This window comes from Penicillium concentricum (assembly GCF_028827145.1).
Source record: "Penicillium concentricum strain IBT 3081 chromosome Unknown utg000001l_segment0_segment0, whole genome shotgun sequence".
NCBI classification, from domain to species: Eukaryota; Fungi; Ascomycota; class Eurotiomycetes; order Eurotiales; family Aspergillaceae; genus Penicillium; species Penicillium concentricum.
Window position 1 is genome coordinate 8,445,134 of NW_026622754.1, and position 22,295 is coordinate 8,467,428.

Consider the following 22,295-nt stretch of genomic DNA (forward strand, 5'->3'; position numbering starts at 1 on the left):
CCTGGGCATCCCCGAGGCCTGGAGCCCCGGGGCCCCGGCCTGTCAGGTTACCTACAGCGGGGTGGGATCTCAATTCTCATAAAGCGGCAAGGGGAGCGGGCACTAAAGCGGAAAGGGATGCCAAGATTTGCTTATACGGGCAGTGCATATGGTCCACCCGGTTTATCAACAAGGGCTGTGTTGATCCATAAAGGGAATTTAAGTCATGTGTTTTCCGCCATCTCCGGAGATTGCACCCCGTAAACCATCCGCGGACATCCATGAGATGTGCCAAATACCCTTATCTAACGCACTGGATTCACTTGACTATAATGGAACTGCCCATTAGTTTCGATGCTGATCACTGCGCGCACCTATTCAGCCTCCCAAACTCCAGACCTAGGTGCAGCACAACTCTGCAATAAAAGATCGCAATTTCATACCCTCTCCGGCTGGCAAATAAATCCGGTGGATATAGAGGAAGCGACCGAAATGTTGTTAGTCCACCAAGTGGGTAGTGTTCGCGTTGGGGAAGTTGTTAGGTGAGTTTGGTCCGGATTGCCCCTCAAGTCTGAAGTCCTTCTGGATCACTAATAGTGAATCGTCCATCAGATACACGATTACATACACTCCAGCGGCCGATCCGATCTTGCCCATTCCTTCCAATCTCTACGTCAGAGTGAAGAACACATCTGCCATCCCATTACGCGCCGCATACCTGCATGGCCCGTACACGCTATACGCCGCTTGCTATCCCTCGCAGTTTGACCCCAACACCAAATATGAGCGACAGGATCTGGAGGGTACACCGCAGTTTGAGCCCTACCTTAAGGCAGGAGGTGGTTGGGACGCCGTCATCAAGGTGCCGGATAATCTCCTGGAAGCTCACGACTTTGGCTCTCCGGGTCAAGGCGGACCGGCAAGTGGACAGAGCGTTAGCTGGATTGTTGAGATACAATCGCAGGTGATATTCTCAAGTAGCGCAGCAGTTCATTTTGAGCTGCTGGTGGGTCGAGATGAAAAGTCGCTGGCATATTTCTCGGGCGGTGCATGGGGTGGCGGAAATAGCTCGACGGGGCCTCCCGCAAAGTTACAAGACCATTGGCTGCCTGAAACTAGAGGTACTCAGGTGCTTGCCTCAAAAGGCGTGTATTCAAAAGCAATCGCTCTTCACGTCGACGATACAACTAGTCTATGGAGCAACCCGCCATTCCCCTCGGCGGAGCCAGCTCCCAAAAGCGTTGATCAGAAGAGTCAGGTCTCGCAATCTCCGTGCGAAAATTTAGCGCTGGAGGATTCTACTGAAGCACCGGTGAAAAGCGCCAAGAAGAAGCCGGTTCATCTTGTGTTACTGACACACGGGTTACATAGCAACCTTGGTGCAGACATGCTCTATTTGAAGGAGAGCATTGACGCAGCCATGAGAAAGTCCAAAAAGAAAGACCGTCACGGCAAAGCTCCCCACGTCAGCCCTGTTGGACTGGATGATCGAGAAAACTCGACAAGGTATGAAATCCTTTTGAGCGCTTTGGTATCCAAATTTTCTAATCCATCGTTTTGTCAGCAGTAAGTCCAGTCATGTTGGGGAGGAGCAAAGCAGCCAGTCTAATGATGACCCCGATGATGATGACGACGAAGAGCAAGTCATTGTCAGAGGGTTCTCTGGCAATGTTGTTCGGACTGAGCGTGGGATTCAATACCTCGGCAAACGGCTGGCCAAATATGTCCTACTTCTCACATATCCCGATCAACCCTATTTCCCTCTGAAGGGCTCAAAGTCGAACCCGTTTTCTCGACCTTTTAGTGCTCGCAAGGAGCGAGCTCAACCATCTGCTCATTCGGCCGAATCAACCCCACAGGAGAATGCCCAGGAATTTGGAAATGAAGACCATGCTTACCAGATTACGAGCATTAGTTTTGTTGGTCATTCTCTCGGTGGGCTTATTCAGACATATGCAATCGCATATATTCAAAAACACTCGCCTCAATTCTTTGAGCAAATCAGGCCTGTTAACTTTATTGCTCTTGCAACCCCTTTTCTTGGTCTCAGCAATGAAAATCCGATGTATGTTCGATTTGCATTGGATTTAGGTCTAGTTGGTCGTACCGGCCAGGATCTCGGGCTGAGCTGGACGGCACCGAAAGTTCGAAGTGGCTGGGGGGCCATTATTGCTGGAAGGGGAGAGTCTACAAAAGACCCCGGCCATTCGGATCCTGGCTCCAAGCCGCTTCTACGGATTCTTCCTTGTGGTCCTGCCCACGAGGTTCTTAAGAAATTCCAGCATCGTACAGTGTACTCGAATGTGGTGAATGATGGGATAGTTCCTTTACGGACGTCTTCTCTTTTGTTCCTAGACTGGAAAGGTCTAGATCGAGTTGAAAAGGCGAGACGGGACAATGGAATTGTTGGAACCATGGCCGAATGGGGGTGGGCAGAGTTGACAGGCGCCAACTCGAAATCCCCGCGACTCCCTCGCCTCGATGAAGAACCGCCTTTGAGTCTTCCGCGAATCGAGACCGGTCAACAAAATGCATATTCTGCGATCCAGGTTCCCACAACGCCCAAAGACGACCTTTTGGACGATACAACCTCTCCGAGGCCGGAGCAATTCCTAGCACAACATCGTGTGCCCAACCAGAACATTCCAGAGCCGGCCGTGGTGAAGGAAAATCACACGGGAAATACGCCTTCCAGTCCCCTAGACAGTTTTCTTTCGCTGTTTCGCCTAAACCAGGGCAGGAATCCCCCCAATAGCAAGAATGCTAGGATTTATAAGCGTAGCCAGACCCTGAGCACTTTTGAGACTGGCGATGGCGATGGCACAATACCCATTGCCCAAGGACATTCCGAGCGCGAGCACGAAGGAGTGCACACGCCTCCAAAGACAACATTTTTCGAGTCTGCGGGAGACTTGTTGATGCCGCCTTTACCACCTGCGGATTTCATTCTGGACCCTGCCTCGCGACCCCGGACAATCTTCCACGACCGCATCTACCATCCAGAGGACATACCGCATCCCTTACCGGTAAAGCGACGCACACTAGCATTTGGCTCACTGCCTGGCAAGCAATCGAAGTCGGCGCCCACTGAGCACCCACCTGCTAGCATGGCGGAGAACCAAAGTGGCCTCAAGGTCGAAGAGAAAATTGCGAGAGCCTATCACCGTGATCTGACTTGGCGTAAGGTCCTTGTTCGACTTGAGCCCGATGCCCACAACAACATTATTGTGCGGCGCATGTTCACTAATGCCTATGGCTGGCCTGTTGTGAAACACTTGGTCGATACACATTTCGGCCACACCCCCACTGCGGAGACTGACGATTCTCTGAAGCAAAGTGCGGAGATGGCCAAGTCTCCAAATGTTAGTCCGACCAGTTCTGGTGATGAGGTTGAAGGACAGTCCGATCCTGCCGATCCAGATTCAGTAAGAGATATAGACGATGTGCCAAATGTAACCGATCTCCATCTATCGGAAGATCTATCTTCTGGTCTGAGTGATACCTTACCGGCCGAAGATGAACCGCGCATGAGCACCAGTGAGAAAAACTATGTATCGAGGCAGGATTCAGCACGATGGACTGATCGTGAAGTTGTCGAGGATGACAGCGAGTCCGGCTTCGAAGTGGAAACTAGCGCTGGTTTCCGTCACAGATAATAGCTCCATCTTGACTTTCATTGTACATACGCTTTCCTTAGACCTATACCCTGTAATTATGTGAATGTTATATTTTTGAATTGAAGCTTCTTTTACTTTATATCGTATTGAACTAGGCCGAGAGGATTATGAGCCAGGTAATCAATACTTCAGTTCACCTTGAACATGGCTCCAAAATTCCTCCACCATCTCCTTTTGTCCAGTTCCATTCGGAGAACCTCGGACGGCAAGATACTTACGCCCGTCAAGACGAGCCTCCCAAACCCCCGGGTTGCCATCCGCCATAATACCCCCGGCTTCAGAGAGGATAACCCATCCGGCGCAGACATCCCAGGCCCAACATCCACCCTCCCAATATAGATCCAGCGTGCCATCAGCCACCGCACATAAATTCAGCGCGGCAGAACCCAAACTCCGCATTGCGCGCACCATAGCCCCGCCGTTTTCCTTAGACTTGCCCAGATTCTCATATGTCCGAAGCTTAGTCTCCCAATTGTTCCCGCTGCGATCCGCGCCCCATTCAATAGCAATGAGAGCATTAGCTAGTCCCGACAGGGGCTCGACATTGTCACCTTTCAGCGGCAAGCGAGTTTCACGATTGAGGAAAGCGCCTTGGCCGCGAATAGCGGAATAAAGGGTTTTGGTGGAGGGGTTATACACGACCCCCACTGTCGGAATGCGTCCAACAGCGAACCCGAGCGAAACACAGGCAAATGGAAAGCTATGCACGAAGTTTATTGTTCCATCGATGGGGTCCACGATGAAGGTAGGGGCGTCGGTCAATGGGCGTGCTGGGTCGTATGTTTCCTCGCCGTGGAATCTGAGAGAATACATATCAGAAGCAATGCTAGCAGCACGAGAGAGAAGATACATACTCGTAATGTGGGTATTTCTCCCTCAGCGAGGTCGAGATCATGTTTTCGACGGCACGGTCATATTCTGTGACGAGGTCGGCACCTATGGAGATCAGCTATTTTCTTGTTTTGCTGTTTGTATGGACACGGACTATTCATTTTGGATCCTGTGTCGTTGGTTCCTGGGAGTGCATTGTTGATGATGTCTCCGGCCTTGAAGGCCAATGAGACTAGGAAATCATGAATCTCGTTGAGGTTTGGGTTCTCCATGGTATTGAGATATTGAGATGGTAGTGAGTTCTATAGCACGTATGGTTTAAAGGTCAAAGACGGAGTGAGCTCCGGGTACGCTAGAGGCGGGGCAATTCCGATCTCTTCTAAGGAATATGTTAACATTTGTATATTGGTAGAAATATAAATTAGATCTATACTTATTGAATATACATGTAGTTAACTCCGAGTCGTCTAATATTATTCTATATTCATATGTATTACAAATCGTAGCAAAGGATCCCAGGGCTCCAGGGCTCCGTAGTATCTCCGCGTTTCCAGTGACGTCGAAAACCCCCACTTCCGCGGGAAAAAAAAATCTTTGAGATTCTGCGATTTTGGAATTGACAACACAGCCCTTCTTTCTGGCTTATAGGCTATACTTCCTTCAATATGCCGACCGAACTCGAAGAGGTATGTACCTACGGCCTACGGTATGAACTAGCTCACTGACATCTCTATAGCTGGTGGAATTCCTGCACCATGGCAACACCCAAATCAGACAAATCGGTACGACAACTCCTCTCGCGGCGCGGATATATGATCTAACAGCTCATAGCTTGTGAAAACCTCGTCGGTTTCTCTACGGCTCAGCCTGAATTGTTCAAGCGCCATCAACTCCTACCCGTCCGCGATCTGAAGCTCCTGGTTCGCGATTACATTGTGCGTTATCTGTGATCATGGGAGGGTGACTTTTGACTGATATCTTTCTACAGCCAATTGCGAAGAATGCATTGACGATCCTGATCAACTTGTCTAGCGATGAAGAGGTATTGAAACTTCTTGCTGAGGATGAGTTCGTTGAGGACTTGCTTGCGAAATTGACAGTGAGTCGTCTCAGATACCATACCTGTGGGTAGTAATGGGGCTGATTTGTTTGATCTCAGAATGTCAAGGAGCCCAACGCCGATGAAGTGGCCATGCTTTTGGCCAATGTCGTCAAAAGCGAAAACCTACAGAAACTGCTCACCCTCAAGCGAAAAGCCCCCGAAACCGTATCTACCTCCGAGAATGCGATCGACCAGCTGATGGACTGCTTCGTGAAGGGTGCCGAGGGTGCTCTCAATAAGCACGCCAACTTTGATTACCTATCATACGTGTTTGCCGACCTGTCCCAGACGGAAAAGGGCAGGGCTTATTTCACCCAACGCCAGGATTACGATGAGGTAGTCCCCATCACCAAGCTGACGGTCTTCACGGAGCACAAGAGCGATATTCGGAGGAAGGGTATTGCATCCACAATCAAGAACGTGGCTTTCGAAGTCGATTCGCATCCAATGCTCTTCGACGAGGACGGAGCCAACCTTCTGCCTTACCTGTTGCTCCCCCTTGCAGGTCCAGAGGAGCTGTCGGATGAGGATACTGCGGACATGCTGCCAGATCTTCAGCTGTTGCCGCCCGATAAGCAACGAGACAGCGACCCCACCATCATCACGACCCATCTCGAAACCTTGCTTCTCTTGACCACAACTCGGGAGGGCCGGGAGAAGATGCGAGCAGTCAAGGTCTACCCTTTGATCCGCGAAACTCACATGCATGTTGAAGATGAGAATGTGACAGAGGCATGCGACCGGTTAGTGCAGGTCCTGATGCGAGACGAAGAAGGTGAGGGCGAAGGGGAGCCCGAACAGCCTAAAGTCGAGGCACCTAAGAACGAGGATGAAGAAGTTGTAGAACTGTTTTAATGATTAGATACCAAATCAATTGTACATATGGAAACACTATACAACGTATCAAAGATTATACATAGAAAAGTCTCCTGCACAAAGTATTTGTTTTCTCCTTTTTCTGCTGTCTACCTATATAACTGAGAAGGCGGAGAAAATATCTTTTAAAGACATATGTTGTAAAGAGAACTACTGAGGCTACTGAAAAGACTGTAAAAATGTATCCGTGACCTTTGGAAAGGGAAGATAATCTGCCCGATATCGGGTGGGGCCCCGGAGAGAGGGAACGACGGGTCGTTTTTCACCACACTACGACCCTAGTCCTCCACTAGCTCTGTGATTCTCTCTTCTGATTCCTCAATGCCAAGATCGATCTCGAGCTACTGCACGCCCTAACCTGAAATACTTAAAGTATTTCATTATCCCCACACCATCACGTCGACCAATATTCCACTGCGGACGCGGAAGCTGTCTTGTCCCTCGACCCCGAGGCGCAAGTGGCTTCCCGCTGAATCGGATCAAACTGATTCCAATTTCGATGATTGTGCGAGCGACAATGGAAACTACCCCGAAATCGACAATCTACCATCCGACGTGAACCCCGACACAGGGATTGTTCAGCGCTTTCGGGCCTTCATGTCTCGCGCCCCTCTTCTTCCCTCGACGCCCGCCCTGGGTGCTTCCTCTTACGGAGCATTGCGAAGTCCAGACGACTCCGAAGAAGATATTTCCGTTTCGCGTCGTCGGAACGTTCGTAGGAGTTTACAACGCGCGAGCTTCGAAAATGGCATTGGAAGCTCTTCCAACGTACCAGGGTCTACCCCGAGACGATCACATTCCTCTGTGAGGCGACGAAACAGTGTGTACGCAGATATAGCCAATCGTCGGCCTTCATCCGCCACGTCCGATGTGGGAATGGGTCCTGATTCGAAATACTCGTTTGCCACGGGATTGGCCGTACCGGCTAACCCGGTGATGCAGGAGACACCGGCGGCTTCTTCGCCATATATGACAAGTGATGATGAAAATGTCCTCGATATTGACGATGATGATTCGAAATCCTCGGGTGAGGATCCCCCAGACAATTCGCCGTATGCCCAAGTACGAGCTTCGGTTCCGGCGACGGATGATATTACTCTTTCTATTAACAGTAAGCTTTATTTCTGAAGCTTTTTTTTTTTGCTCATATCTAATGGTTCATAGCACCGCGGATGTGGATTCTCTCTTTGTTATTCTCTTTGACGGGGTCCGCCGCCAATCTTTTCTTTTCCTTGCGCTATCCCAGTGTTGCCATTACCCCAATCATTGCTCTTGTTCTAGTCCATCCACTGGGCAAGTTTTGGGATGTGCTTTTGAAACAAACAGGTGATCCTCTCGAGATTTTTGAGAACGGATCCCTTCATCACCGGGAATCGCTCTCTGGTGAGATCGAGGTGCCTCCTGTTCCATTGGCGTCCCGAATCAGACTTTGGTTTGCCCAGGGCCGGTGGAATGAGAAGGAGCATGCTTGCGTCTATATTAGCAGCAATGTTTCTTTTGGATTTGCTTTCGCGACTGATGTTAGTACACCAACGAAATATTTGTGACGAAGCTGACCATGACAGGTTATTGTCGAACAACACAAATTTTACAATCAGGATGTTCCAATTATGTATCAGCTATTGCTCATCATATCCACTCAGGTTTTGGGGTATGCATTCGCGGGTCTCACTCGACGATTCCTCGTGCGGCCATCGGCTATGATCTGGCCGGGAACCCTGATGTCCACTGCAATGTTTTCTACAATGCACAAGTCTGTCAACAAAAAGGCAAACGGTTGGAGTATCTCCCGATATAAATTCTTCGTCGTTGTGTGGGCAGGAGCGTTTCTCTGGTATTTCGTCCCAGGACTGCTGATGCCTGCTCTAAGTTATTTTAATGTGATCACTTGGTTGGCACCCAAAAACGTTGTGGTCTCGAACTTGGTAAGATATACAGGTCAATTCCCGCTGCTTTGACTAACTCTTCTAGTTTGGCGTTGCCTCTGGTCTCGGGATGTTCCCCTTGACCTTCGATTGGGCTCAAATTGCCTATATTGGATCCCCATTACTCACGCCTTGGTGGGCCGCAGCTAACATTGTGACGGGACTGGTGGTTGTCATATGGATAGTCGCCCCAATACTGTGTAAGTTCTCCCCATCTTATCTCATTTGACTCTGCTGATCAAACAAAGATTATAAAAATGTTCTTTTCTCTGCATATATGCCCATAGTTTCAACAGCAGTGTTCGACAATGCTGGGCGACCATACGACGTTAGTCGAATCTTGACCGCGGACTTTTTGTTTGATGAAAAGGCCTATCAAGATTACTCCCCGGTTTATCTCCCAATCACCTATGTGTTGTCCTATGGTGTTCAGTTCGCTGCATTGACATCCCTTGTCACTCACACCATTTGCTGGTATGGGAAGGACATCTGGCAGCAGACCAGAAAGGCTTTTGAGGAAAAACGAGAAGTGCCAGACATGGAAACATACCAGCCCCTTCGTCGAAGCAATGATATGGTTCGACAGAGTTATGACATCCCAGGGAACAGCTCCCATGAACCGAGCCAGGAAATTCCGTTAGGAGGGGATGATGTTCATTGTCGCTTGATGAGGCGCTACAAGGATGCTCCCCTCACGTGGTATCTTCTCGTGTTCATTTCCATGCTCGCCACTGCCATCTTCACGGTGGAATAGTACGTTTCCCCCTCTCTTTGATATTTGATAGTAGCTGACCCTAGCCCCAAAGTTATCCAACACACCTACCTTGGTATGGGCTACTCTTGGCTCTTGGTATTACTTGTGTGTTTTTTATCCCAGTGGGCATCATTATGGCTGTCACCAATCAGCATAGCAGCCTCTACCTGATCTGCCAACTCCTTTGCGGTATTGTATTCCCGGGAAGGCCTGTAGCGAACATGATTTTCGTGACCTACTCATATATCAGCTCCGCACAAGGGATCAAATTTTCCTCGGACCTAAAACTTGGCCATTACATGAAGATCCCACCACGGATTCTGTTTGGCGTCCAGATGATGGCAACTTTGGTCTCGAGTCTGACTCAGATTGGTGTGCTGAACTGGATGTTCACTTTTGTCCCAGGTCTTTGCACCCCGGAGGCCATCAATGGTTTCAATTGCCCCATTGCCCGTGTCCATTTCAACGGCAGTATTCTCTGGGGAGTCGTTGGGCCCCAGCGCTTCTTTGGCCCAGGGGGGCTATATCGTCCGCTTGTCTGGGCCTTTTTAATGGGAGCCGTGGCCCCTCTCGGAGCATGGCTTCTGGGAAGACACAGCAAGAAAAGCTTCTGGCGTATGGTCAACTTCCCTATCTTGTTTGGCAGTCTGAGCTGGATACCCCCTGCAACCGGGCTCAACTTTTCCATCTGGGCCCTTGTATGTTTCGTGTTTAATTATGTGATTCGGCGAAGGAGGACCGCATGGTGGGAAAAATATGCAATGACCTTGTCAGCTGCATTGGATTCTGGGTTAGCATTCGCAGTGGTCGTTGTCTTCTTCGCCTTCATTTACCCAGGCTGGGTCGATGGTTTCAAATGGTGGGGAACGGAGATCTATAAACAAGTAAGTCCTTGATTTTTTGTTTGTTTGATACCTGCTAACTGTCTCAAGGGCTGTGATTGGATTGCTTGTCCATACAAGCCACTAGAACCGGGTCAACGATTCGGTCAGTAAAGTTTGTATCAATTGAAAATATAGATATTGCAGTGAAAGAATACAAATGCTATCAGTAAATATACCCTCAATTTTGATCATGGCCTGCGAGCTCATCAATTAGCGCTCACATACTGTAGAGGTGATCTTTGACCTTCCAAAGAGCCTCCTGGCGCACAGACCACACAGACCGGGGATCTTCCCGTGCCACGTGACCGTGTCAGCGGGACGGGTAAACATTTGCTCCGTGGTCAACCGTCATACCTGCGGGTCGCTGCTTCCAGCTCTTTCAAAGTGACCTTCCCATCTCTCACTCTTTTTTTAACCTGTCCCCCCTTGTCGCAACACAAGACAGGCAAACGGTTACAGTCGTTCCATATTTCCACCACTGGCGCGATCCGTCGCGTCGCCTTCTACCGCTCGTACAACTCTGCTTTGTACGTCGGCAACATGTCGACTCCAACGAATCCTTCGAATGCTCGCACTCCAACCGGGCCAAATGGTGCACCGCTTATGAGGATGCGTCGTCCAAAAGCAGCGGACCCTTTGGTTCGACCGAAGAGAAGGCCTGCCCCCAAACCAGCTGGCGCCACTCCTGGCCATGGAACAGCCACCAAGACTCTTCCCTCACGGCCACAAACGTCTAACCCCCAGACGATCTTTCCGTCCGAGCGACCTATGCTTGAGCTTTCAAACAATCACATGTCTGCGAATGGGTTCAGCGGCCCTTTGCTCAGTGATAAATACTTTGATTATCCGGTGGTGACGACAAAGCGAGCTCTGATGGAGGGATTGAAGCACCATATCGCGCGATTTGCCTCGAAGAAAAGCGTCGACCCACGTGATGAATCACAATTTACACGACCAGTTCGACTGCACCGCCGCGACCCGCGTTCACGAAATCACGATCCCAATTCGGGACGGACCGAGATCGATGGCCAGCCGATGGATGAGGCTGAACGTGAAGCCTTTGATGCCCGCAAGGCAGCACGTGAAAAAGAGCGAGCTGAGAACCTTTCCCAGATCGCCCCCGCCCTCGGCTCAACCTCCAAACGACCAAATGCCCCGAAGCAGAAGACGCAGCAGGTTTTCAAGTCGGATATGACCCCTGAAGAGATTGCAAGAGCCCGGATCAAGTACGAAGAGGCCTTGCCATGGCATCTGGAGGATTTCGACAACCAGCACACCTGGGTTGGAAACTATGAAGCAGCTCTGTCCGAAACACATGCAGTCTTTATCCTCGATAACGGAAAGATGCGAATGATCCCGGCCGAAAAGTGGTACAAGTTCAACGCTAAGAGCAACTTCAAGGCTTTGACCATTGATGAAGCAGAAAAATTCATGGCCAAGAGAGTGAAAGATCCTCGATGGTTTATGGAAAAGCAGCAGCAGTTGGAGCAAGAAAAGGAATTGGAAACATACGCTAAGCAGCGCAAAGTCTACGCCGGAAAACAGGGCACGGCTACCAAGGGCGCAGGATTGGAGGCTGGTGAAATGGATTTCGAAGAGGATCGATTTGCCGACGACGAAGAGCATGATGACCTCTTCAATGAGGATGAAGATGCGAAGGATGCCGAAAAGAGGATCAAAGAGGACCAGCTCAAGGCGAATGTGTTCAATCTCAAGGACGAGAAGGAGTATGACGCCGAAGAAATGCGAGAGAAACGTGAGCGAGAGGCCCGACGTGTGTTGGGCAAGGGTGTGCGCAAGGCTCTGAAGAAGAGAGAACGAAACTTTGATTACAGCAGCGGTTCGGACGTCAATCCGTACACGGATGAGGAGGTAAGTTTTTCACCCATCTTCGACAGCAAACCCAAAACTAATGTAGACAGAGCTCCGACGACAGCGAAACCGAGCGGGCCAAGGAGGAGGAACGGAAGAAGGCGGAAGAAGAAAAGGCCCAGAAAGAAGCGACCTCCTCCAAGGGAACAAATACTCCCTCCGGTCGACCCAAGCATACAGATGCCCTGAAGAAACCGTCCCGGAAAAGGCTTGGATCACCCAACGCCTCCGATGCGAGCGGCACCGACACATCTCGAAAGAAGGTCAAAAGCATGCATCTTCCTACGTCCCAACCCCCGTCGCGTCCGATCTCTCCATCGGCTTTGCAGGTATGTACAATCATCCCCTTTGGCCAATACATACTGATTTACCCAGGGCAAGAAACGCGTGCGAAACATTCCTGGCGGTGCTGGATCTGGCAGTGATGTTGACACTGTCGGATCTGGAGCTGAAATGACTGAGGGTGGCAAGATCAAGAAATTGAAACTCAACCCCTCTACTGTGGCTTCTCGTGGTGGCACCCCACAAGGGTCCCGCGCTGCCAGTCCTTTACCTCGACTCTCCGGCAGCCGTGCCAACAGCCCCGACGTCCCCAGAGGTGAGTTTCGGTCCAAATTTATTATTAATACAAGACATAAACTAACCATCTACAGGCCATCGTGTGTCGACCCCCATTTCTGGAAACCAGACCTTCCCGACAGCCGGGGAAATTCACGCAGCCATCCCAGCATCTGGCATCCTCAGCAGCGATCTCTTGAAGGTGTTCCGTCCTCGTATTGGCGAATCCAAGGAGAACCATCGGAGATTCATTGCCATCGTCAAGGATGTAAGTGTTTACGGAAAAGAGGATCGTATGCTCCGACCAGGTCCCTGGAAGGGGAACTGAGACTGGCACCGAGACTGGCACCAAGTGATTCCAAGTTAAAACCAAATGTCGAATACTTTCCATGTTTTTACTTTATTTCCTATCTGTCACTCACTGTCCAGCAGACACTTTGACAGTGAATATCTTCCATAGGTGTTCTATGTTGGCTGTTCATAGTTGTTCATAAAGATCACCCTAATATCCTTACCATGAGCATCATATATCAAGAAGAGTAGTTCTAGAATCAGACCATAGAGATAGTGAAAACGGCTTAAAATGTGCAGACAAATTCCACAGAACATTCTCACCCAATAGTTACATGACCGAAATAAGCCTTTTTAAGGTTATACAGGTAGAACCTTAAGAGGCACGCACTTTCCTTTTCACTTCCACCTTCTTCCTGTCTCAACGCCTCTCTTAGCAGCGCGTCTTTTTCAAGCTCTGGATTACACTATCCTCTCAGCCTCAAAGTCCACACTCAGTCTTGGCAATGGTACTCCTTGCGCGGTATGACTTGGATGACTCCAAATTTGGACACTTCGATCCTCACAATACCTACCCCGAACTTATCTCATTCGGTCATCAACTTTCCGAACTTCTCAGTCGCCTCACATCTCCTCACAAGACTGCGCTAGATGATCCCATCCCAAAAAAATCTTTCCCGAATGGCAATTTGCTGAACTATGATCGGAAAGACAAGAAATAGTCTGATATTGGCTTGAAGCTCTGTTGCACGATATTTCGCGGTGGACAACATTGAAACTTACCAGAGTTGACACTTTTTATGCACGTTGATTCCTTACCAAAGAGTCACACTTTTACTCTCGGTGCCAAGCTTTCAGACATGCCATGCTGAGATACGCTAGACGTCGAGTGCCTTGAGGCATTGCCCACCGATCCCATCATCACCACAATATCATAAAAGAAAAGCAAGCAATCTTACTGGTTAAATAACTCCGTTCCACGAATTTGCCACCGGATGTGGCAGAAAAGTACTCTTCGAAACCTGCTACGCAGATGTAGGAATACCGTGTGGAGAAACATTGGAGAGCGCGACACAGAATACCAAGTAACGAAACAACCCCTCGTTTAACAAAAAGTTCTGGCAGGCACCTCCGCCACTCTTCACAATCATCAAGAGATAATCCAGCATGTTGAAGCTGCGGCATTCATGATCACCCACCTATGCATCCGCGATCAGGCTCCTCCTAAGGCCATCGTTCTACAAACGCACAAAATCCTGACACGCGACTTTGACGCTGTCGACGGTACTCGAAAGGCGATATCAGGAAACTTAGGATGCCAAATGGACCAACCTTCCTCCTCGCATAGCATGGTCTATGGATCTATGGACTACTCCCGTGTGGAAAAACTGCTACATGTTTGCTGGCGGTTGCAATGCCTGGGTTGGATGCTAAGCGACAGCCCGCAGTTATGCCGACCTGGGGTTGCCCCCGTGTCCGATTAATTCACACCCAAATCAAGAAACGTGACTACCAGGCCCTCAAAGACCCCTAGTAAGAGCAGCCATAATCGACAATTTTCCCTGTCGTTCGTTCAAATCGATACCCTCAATCAAACGGTAGCAGGACCCCAGACGTGCGACCAGGAACAAAGGTTAAAGCCCCTAAAAAGGCAGGCCATGTTCTCGTCGGCTTCTTCTTAAAGATCCAGGGTCAGGGCCATAACAGCGAGCAGCAAATGCCAGACACAAGTTGGAAGGGCCCCGAGATAGGTTGGTTCGACCCAGATCGTAAAGCTCAATTCAGGGTCAAACCTGTAAGCCACAGCAAACAAACCCAAGCCGAAGAGGTGGTTCGATTCCATATGAGCTATTCGTTGAAGAAACAAAGCTACAAACTGGTACGACACAGAGTTGACAACCCGGTGCCTATCGTACATATGAATTCAGTGCAGGTCTACATGCGTTCCTGGCTTGTTCTGTTGTTCCAGCTTCGGAGACATTAAGGCGATGGTTCGCGAGCTCGAGTCTGACTATGATAAAGTTGTCAAGGGATTACGATTAGAACACAACAACCATGTACTTTAGATACCTTGGAAATGTCATCCAATAACATTTGAGTGAAAGAAAATGACTTAGTAAAACCCCTTCTGGTTTTCATAGAAACTGCTTAATTTATATTATAGATGTGCCAAATCGAGATTGAAGATACATTGAACGGAACACGTGAGATCAACAGACAGCCTTCCGACGTCAAGAGTAGTAAGGGCCTCCAAGGCTCCGTATGATAGAGATCCATACCTCAAACTCGATCATCACACGGATGGTATTGGCAACATGCCATCAACTTGAGTAGCCCCCTCAACTGGACAAACCCACTTCACTCGTCTCTTAGCGAATACCTCCACCTGAGGCTTCCCTTCATTCAACATTTCAACATCATCAAAAATTCCCGCCCGGACGACTGTAACCTCGTTAGGATCTCCATTGGGCTTTATCTTATGTCCAAAAAGCGGCGTGCCTAGCACTTTGTTAGGTATTGTCTTCCAAGTCCAATATAACACATGTACATACCACAGTCAGGACAGAAGTAATTCTTGATAGTATTTCCGCTGTCTGATGTCTTTGCTATCTCTTTTGGATTTCCGGAGATCTCTAGTTCGGCAGTTTGGACGAGAAGACTGAACGTAAAGAGGGACCCGGTAATCTTACGACAATCGAGACAGTGACAGAGTGCCTGGAGGATATCATTAGCTTTGTTATCAAAAAGTGGATGTATAGATTGTACCGTTGTTAGAGGTTGGCCGTTGTATTCGACTCGGACCTTGCCGCAGAAACAGCTGCCAACGACCATTTTGATAGAGTAGTAGTAGTAAATAGTAAGTAGTATCTGATGAAGGGTTTCACGAAGATGTTGAGTAAATCACGGCGATGTTGAATAAACATAAATAGTAAGCTACATGCTGACACGTGACTAAGCTCAAGGAATATATCAGGCAAATCTGTTGAGATAACTAGCCTAACCCCAAAGTACCAGTTAGTTATATGTGATGAGAGTACACAGGAACTGTTGGGGATTACTTTACACTGGAGCTATTTGTTGAAAAAAGATAATTAAAAAAAACTAATAAATGTCATCACTCCCATTATAAACACAACGAACCAGGAGACGAAGCTGGTTCGAAATCTAAAAAAAATATATAAATCACAATCATTACGTCTCAACCCAAGAGAACCTGTAGCCTCTAGGATCTATATGCGAACAGAAAAAGACAATGCACTTCTAAAACTGTGAGACCGCAACAGCAACTGCTTGCGAGTCACTGTGGCTGATGCTAACGCTGACCTGCTTGACACCCGCCTGCTTAGCGGCGGCGGCGGCAGCACCATGAAGCTAGAGATATGTTAGCGTTTGTCACTGGAAATCATGGGAAAACCATGCACTTACGTTCACCACCGGAGCGCCGTTGGCATCAACTCCGATCTCAATATCCTTCAGGGCAGCACCGGCACCCTTGCTGCTGACACCCAATGACTTGAAGACAGCTTCCTTGGCACTCCATCGGCCTGCGAATGAGGACTGTGGGGAGGCAGCCTTGCGACAGTAATCTTGTTCACTCTTAGTGAAGTTGCGCTCGACAAAGGTCTCGTTGTCAATGTTGACGGAATCGATGTGCTCGACGTCAACACCGACCTTGGAGTTCTCGGCGGCGTTGGCCTTGGCAAGGGACTCGAGGGTCTGGCGAGTGCTTTCGGACTGCTTGGCTTCGGGGGCAGTGTTCGAGTACTTGAGCTCAGACGTCTTCTTGTCGACAGATACACGGTAGTCGGGGTTCAGGAAGATCTTGCTCTGCTGATCATCCTCGTAAGGAGCCTTGCTCTTAGCAACGAAGATGCTGTTGTTGATCAGACCGTTGTGGAAGTAGCGGTAAGCCTTCTTCTGGCGACTCTCGACCTTGGTCTTGTAGGCCTGGTACTGAGCCTGGTCAAGAGTGGCATAAAGGTACTTGGGGTGAATACCAATGACCTGAGCACCCTTCTGACCGAAACCGAAGGATGTGACGGAGAACGCCTTGACACCATCGGTCTGGATGCTGCGGCTGGGGTAGACAATGTAGTCGAACTTCTCCATGACCTTGTCAACATTGTCAGCGTTGCGGTTGCCCGGCACGAGACCGCTGTCCAAGACCTGCAAACAACCGTTGAACATCCAGGCACCGGCGGCACCCTTGGGATGACCAGTGAGGTATTTCTGGAAGATACCCATCACTGCATTACCCTTGGTGCGTCCAAGGTGCTTCATCTGTTGGCAGATGACATCGGACTCGTTCTTGTCGTTGGCGACAGTCGAGGTACCGTGGAAGGATGCGACGTCAATGTCGTCAACGGTGAGACCCCAAGTAGCCATGGCACCACGGAGGGGAGCAATGCGGGAATCCTGCTTCCAGAAGTTGTTACCCAGGCTGTATTGAGCATCCTTCTCCTGGCGAATGGCTTCGCGCTCAATGTGCTGAGCACGCTCCTGCATGTACTCAGCCTCGTTGAAGGTCTCGTCGCTCTGAGCCTTCATGGCATCAGCCTCCTCCTGGAGGTACAGAAGTTCGGCTTCTTGCCACTCGTTGATTTGCTTCTTGCGGAGATCCAATTGACGACGACGGTACTTAATGTCCAACAGAGGGGACGGGAACTTGCCGGGGTTCTCGCGGGCAGTAGTCAGGACACCCTGGCCAGGAGCGGGAACGGACCGTCCGATCTTGTCGGTGGCGGTGGTGGTCAGAGCGATGATACCGTGGATGGGCACACCCATGTCGAGAGCAAGCTGTGCAGTCATAATGAGCTGCATACCGCAACCCTGGGACTCCATGAAGCCAGCACGAGTAGTGGTAGTGGGTCGTGACATCTCTTGCGGGGTACGACCGTGGGCGAATTCATCTTCAGCGTTGCTGGTGGCCTTCATGTTGGCGAACTCGTAAGAGCCCTCCTCCTGGAAGTCATCGAAACCACCAACGAAGCAAACACGAGCTTTGCCCTCGACAATGGTCTCGTAACCAATATCCACCGATTCAACAGCAGTGGCGCAAGCACCGACGGGAGTCTTAATAGGACCGGTAGAGGACAACAGCAGCATGTTGACCCAGGCGGACATAGTGTTGATGAAGGACTCCTGCAAGATATCCTTTTGCAACGGCTTATCGAGGAAGCGATCCTTGTACATACCGCGCAAAGCGTGGGTACCACCGATACCCGAACCAATACAGTTACCAACCTCAGACAGGTGGACATACTTGTAGAACTCGTAAGGGTCGGTGATACCGGCGGAAAGCATAGCCTCAGCAGTGCAGACCAAGACAAAGAGTGTCACAGGATCCACCTGGGAGATGATATCGTCGGGGATACCATAGCGGCTGGCATCCCAGCCTGTAGGCACCTGACCAGCGACAAGACGATCGAACTGGAGCGCCTTGGGGATGAGCATAGTGGCGCCCTTGCAAAGACGAACAGTGTACTCTCCTGACTCGGGGATCTCGAAGATCTCAACCTTGTCTCCGTGCTCACGCTTGAACTCTTCAGCTGTCTCCTTAGAAGCCTCGAAAGGCTCGAGGTCCTCCTGGATGACAATTTCTTGAAGGAGCTGCTTCTTCTTAGGATCGTATCCCTTGAACAACTCGGGCTCGATGAGACGGATACCAGTGTGCTCCAAGATGTGCTTCTCGTACTTGGGTTTGACATCCTTATCATCAACAGGCTCGCCGGTCTTGGCATCAACCCAGCCAGAGTAGGCCTGGCCCTTGAGGGGACCGTTGTGGTGCTTAATCAGACCCATGATCCACGCCATCTCAACGCAGCCCTCCAATGAGAACTTACCCTTAGATTCCATCTCCCATCGGGTACGGGAGTTACCCCAAGGGCCGACCTCAGAGAAACCAGTGACAACGACCACCTTATCCAGGTTGACCATGCCCTTGAGATTCTCATTGAGCGGCTTGACTTCCTTCTCCCAGTCGGGCAGGTTAGGGAATTCAAACTTGATGTTGGCACGGGGCTCAGCAACAACCTTCTTATAAAGAACTCCGCTGTCTTCGCCGTTAACGATCTTGTGCTCGATGGCGGTCTCCTTGATGACAGCCTGGCGGACATCGCTGGTCTCCATGATGTCGGTGCGAAGCTTGGTCATCAGGCCCTTAAGGTCGGGGATGAATTGGAGACCACCGTTTAGGTCAGCAAAGACTGGGTCGAGCTGGCAAAGGTTGACGATGGCCGGAGACATCAGTCCAAGAAGGTTGAAAGCCATCTCCTGCTGGGAGAATGTACGAACGCCCAGCTTCTCAACGCCTTCAGCGACCATGTTGTTACCGCTCATGAGACCAGTACCACGGGTCCAGCCAATGACTGCACCACAGATGGTGAGGTAGTGGCCCCAGTTCTCTGAGTACCAGCGGTTGAACAGAGTCTCCAAAGCAAGCTTGGACTCGGAGTACAAGCCATCATTACCAAATGTGCCGTGGTTTGGTGACAGAGGCAAAATAACTTGAGCGGGGCGGGTTTCGAAGCCATGGGCTTGCTTTTGGGCCTTGACTGAGCCCAAAAGACGGAGCAGGTTGGTCAACATGATACGGTGAGCCAGCTCGGACTTGGAATCGATCGAGTCGATCTCACGGCCGTTCTCGGGGATGGCAGCGAAGGGAACGACAAAGTCCAAGTCCCAGCCAAGACCCTTCTTGCTGTCGTAGATGTACTCGACCAAGGCCTCAACATCCTGCTTGCTGCCTTGGTTGAAGGGCACGACAACAAGCTGGGAACCACGAGCACCGTAGCGGGCGTACATGCCCTGGTAGTACTCGGTTACCTCGCGCGAGAAGCGACTGGTGGTGACAATGACCTGAGCACCACCGCTGATTAGACCTTGGAGGACCTCAGCACCAATGGAACCGGCACCGGCACCGGTCATCAGAACGTTCTTGCCCTGGAAGGTAAGACCGTCCTTGGCGGCCGACTCCATCACATTCAGATAGATGCCAGTCAGCTTCTTGTTGTAGTCCCAGCCGTGTTCGGTCTTCTTCTTCAGGTGCAGGAATGGAATAGTCTCCACCTTGCCAGGGCGAGTGGGAGTAGTGCGTTTAGCAGCACTACGCCCGCCCTTCTTGGAGTGACCGTTCTCCTGGGGGATGATTTGGCTCTCGTTCATGCCGAGAGCGTGAACAACGTCCTTGTACAGTGCATCAAACTGGAGCTGGGACGACTTGGAAAGACGATGCTGCTTGCGAATGAGCTTGTAAACACTCTTGAGATCGTTCTGAACCTTGGTGCGGTTGCTGTACTCGGAGATCGGGCCTCCCTCAGCCATGTGCTTGACGTAGTGCTCAAGCTTGCGAGCACTGGTGCGAGGAGCTTCCTTGTAGCCAATGTTGCCACGGGCATCGATGGTTGTTTGGGGACCTGTAGGCACAGCGACGTCCTTGTAAACCGGAGCCACCTCCAACACTTCGCGACAGTTCTCAATGAGCTGCTGTCCGAGTTCCTTGGCTAGCTGGTAGGTCTCGCCGCGCTCGGTCGGGCAGTTGTCGATGTGGTATTGCATGAAGTCGAGGAGGAGGGGGTTGGAGCGGTTCATGATGCGGATACACTGACTGACAATTTCGCGGTCCACCACCTGCAGGCGACCAAAGATAATATCGTAATACATGCTAAGGGCATCCTGACGAGCCCAGTTCCATGAGGAGTCGTAGACACGGGCCTTCAGCTGATCGAATGATGGCTCAATGCCAGAGGCGTAGAAGTCACCATGCTCTGCCTGCCACAGGTCCAGCTGAGCCTGCAGCGCTTTCTGCGTCTCTTGGGATGTCACGTAGGCCTTTTCACCACCACGGAGGTCCATCTTGAGGTAGCGAGCAATGATCTCAAGCTGCTGCTTGAACAGAGCTCGTTGATCCTTGGTCAGGGCATCAATGGCAGCAGGGTCCATGACCATGCCACCGCCGCCGCCGCCGCCGTCACCACCAGCAACCGGGGCCGAAAGGTTGACGCCGGCACTGGCGGCATATTTGTTGGTTACGTCGTCGAGATAGACCTTAGCATCCGCTTCAGAGCCAAGACGAGCAGCGGGCTCCATGGTAAGAGCAAGCAGGAGCACACCATCCTGGCGGCCGGATCCCAAACCCCATCGAGTCTCCAGGTATTTTCTAACAGAAGTGATGTTGAAGCCACCGGGCATTTTGGATGAGACCATTCTGGCGATGAGTGAGGAAGATTGCTTGCCAAGTTGGCCGTTGAATGTAGCTTGCATCGAGGCACCCAACTCATCGAGGGGAACGTCCTCGGGCTTTTCAGGCGTGGAACCGAATTCCTTACCCAGGTCACCTAGGATTTCATTTTGTAATGTGGACTTGCCTATTTACGTGTTAGACAAAAGTTTTTTTCTTTTTAGGGGACTGGGCTGTACTTACCTCCGACAAGATCCTTAATGGCTTTTGACAATGGCACATCCGCCAGGCTCTTCTTTAGCTTCTGAGCAACAAGTGTCCGCAGGATATCGACTGCTGTGACCGGGACATCTTCGACTGAGGCAGCGGGGCCGGCGCTGGGGGGTGGGGGAGGAGCTCCAGCTGCAGGAGCGGCAGCGGGTGCCGCAGGAGCAGCTGAGGAAGTGGGCTCGGTGGCCTCGGGTTCTTCCTCCACGGGGTCGACATCGTAGTAGATCTCCTTGGCATCCTTATTATAGCAGAGAATCTGACGCTGGACTGAAGTGGCAGCATCGTAGGCCTCGTACTTGGAGGCTAGCGTCCGCCGGGCCATTCCTCCAAGGGTATCTGCGGGACCAATCTCAACAATGCGCTCGGTGCGCTGTTCGGCGAGGATCACATCTTGGGTTTCGATCCATCGAACGGGGGAGGCGAATTGGTAGGCAAGCAGCTCCACCAACAAGGTGTGAGCGAGCTCTTGTTCAACTTCCGGACGCATGATTGGAAGTAATGGGTATCAATTGATTAAAACGAGATTAGGACAAATGTCCGGGTTCGGGGGGCGCGACAGTGTCGTAGAGTGCCCAAACGAAGGAAGGAGGGAGTAGGGGAGGATGATTTGAAGAAAAAGTAATAGAGGGAGAATTAGAATAGGAGTCAATCCTATGAAAATGTATCAGTAAAAGTCCCCCAAGACAAGAGATGGTCCCAGAAAGAAGAAGGGAAAAAAAGGTGGGAAAGGAAATGGAGCACGGAGATAGATGTGGTATCAATTAATACCGGATGGTAATTTTCCTAGTACATTTAAATCTAAAAATCTAAAACCACTCACCCTAAAGACACCGATAGAATTGGAAAGATGATATCGGAAAATGAGAAGAGTAATAATACTGATGATCCCATGAAATTAATATGTCATTAACTGCGAGATTCGGAGGAATGGGGAGGGACAAGGTCAAATTGGTGAGGTACGTTGGGGTTCCAGAGCTTCGGCCGGAGGATCTGACACTAAGCAACGCTATGCGGCATTGTGCGGATCATTAGATAGCTACGTTCAGGGGGGGATATATACTAGCTCGTGTGTTGTCGAAATCCCAACGACTAGCAAG

At 50.4% G+C, this 22,295-nt stretch overlaps 7 protein-coding genes across 7 annotated transcripts; 4 read left to right on the forward strand and 3 right to left on the reverse strand.

Annotated features, from left to right (window-relative positions):
- Positions 1 to 333: 333 nt before the first annotated feature.
- On the forward strand, positions 334 to 3,635 carry N7517_003264 (lipase ROG1 family protein; the record flags this gene model as incomplete). The annotated part of the gene is made up of 3 exons (XM_056720994.1): positions 334 to 521; positions 577 to 1,485; positions 1,544 to 3,635. 3 exons carry the CDS (start codon positions 334 to 336, stop codon positions 3,633 to 3,635), a joined length of 3,189 nt encoding a protein of 1,062 aa, XP_056585129.1.
- Positions 3,636 to 3,776: 141 nt separating this feature from the next.
- Positions 3,777 to 4,759, reverse strand: N7517_003265 (inositol monophosphatase family protein; the record flags this gene model as incomplete). Its single annotated transcript, XM_056720995.1, has 3 exons — positions 3,777 to 4,455; positions 4,511 to 4,592; positions 4,642 to 4,759. The coding sequence occupies 3 exons, from the start codon at positions 4,757 to 4,759 to the stop codon at positions 3,777 to 3,779; spliced, it is 879 nt and encodes a 292-aa protein (XP_056585130.1).
- A 393-nt stretch (positions 4,760 to 5,152) lies between these two features.
- N7517_003266 (uncharacterized protein) lies at positions 5,153 to 12,786 on the forward strand (the record flags this gene model as incomplete). The annotated part of the gene is made up of 16 exons (XM_056720996.1): positions 5,153 to 5,173; positions 5,224 to 5,269; positions 5,319 to 5,422; positions 5,476 to 5,586; positions 5,647 to 6,364; positions 6,839 to 7,576; positions 7,630 to 7,985; positions 8,031 to 8,390; positions 8,437 to 8,590; positions 8,639 to 9,143; positions 9,395 to 10,028; positions 10,077 to 10,131; positions 10,282 to 11,900; positions 11,951 to 12,229; positions 12,276 to 12,498; positions 12,554 to 12,786. 16 exons carry the CDS (start codon positions 5,153 to 5,155, stop codon positions 12,784 to 12,786), a joined length of 6,156 nt encoding a protein of 2,051 aa, XP_056585131.1.
- Positions 12,787 to 13,255: 469 nt separating this feature from the next.
- N7517_003267 (uncharacterized protein) lies at positions 13,256 to 13,471 on the forward strand (the record flags this gene model as incomplete). Its single annotated transcript, XM_056720997.1, has 1 exon — positions 13,256 to 13,471. The coding sequence occupies one exon, from the start codon at positions 13,256 to 13,258 to the stop codon at positions 13,469 to 13,471; it is 216 nt and encodes a 71-aa protein (XP_056585132.1).
- Positions 13,472 to 14,163: 692 nt separating this feature from the next.
- On the forward strand, positions 14,164 to 14,733 carry N7517_003268 (uncharacterized protein; the record flags this gene model as incomplete). Its single annotated transcript, XM_056720998.1, has 2 exons — positions 14,164 to 14,282; positions 14,352 to 14,733. The coding sequence occupies 2 exons, from the start codon at positions 14,164 to 14,166 to the stop codon at positions 14,731 to 14,733; spliced, it is 501 nt and encodes a 166-aa protein (XP_056585133.1).
- A 309-nt stretch (positions 14,734 to 15,042) lies between these two features.
- N7517_003269 (GFA family protein) lies at positions 15,043 to 15,617 on the reverse strand (the record flags this gene model as incomplete). Its single annotated transcript, XM_056720999.1, has 3 exons — positions 15,043 to 15,248; positions 15,302 to 15,464; positions 15,516 to 15,617. Coding segments are annotated over 3 exons (471 nt in total), but the record flags the coding sequence as incomplete, so codon positions are not given.
- A 393-nt stretch (positions 15,618 to 16,010) lies between these two features.
- On the reverse strand, positions 16,011 to 21,685 carry N7517_003270 (trifunctional fatty acid synthase subunit FAS2; the record flags this gene model as incomplete). Its single annotated transcript, XM_056721000.1, has 3 exons — positions 16,011 to 16,121; positions 16,176 to 21,115; positions 21,172 to 21,685. The coding sequence occupies 3 exons, from the start codon at positions 21,683 to 21,685 to the stop codon at positions 16,011 to 16,013; spliced, it is 5,565 nt and encodes a 1,854-aa protein (XP_056585135.1).
- Positions 21,686 to 22,295: the final 610 nt, after the last annotated feature.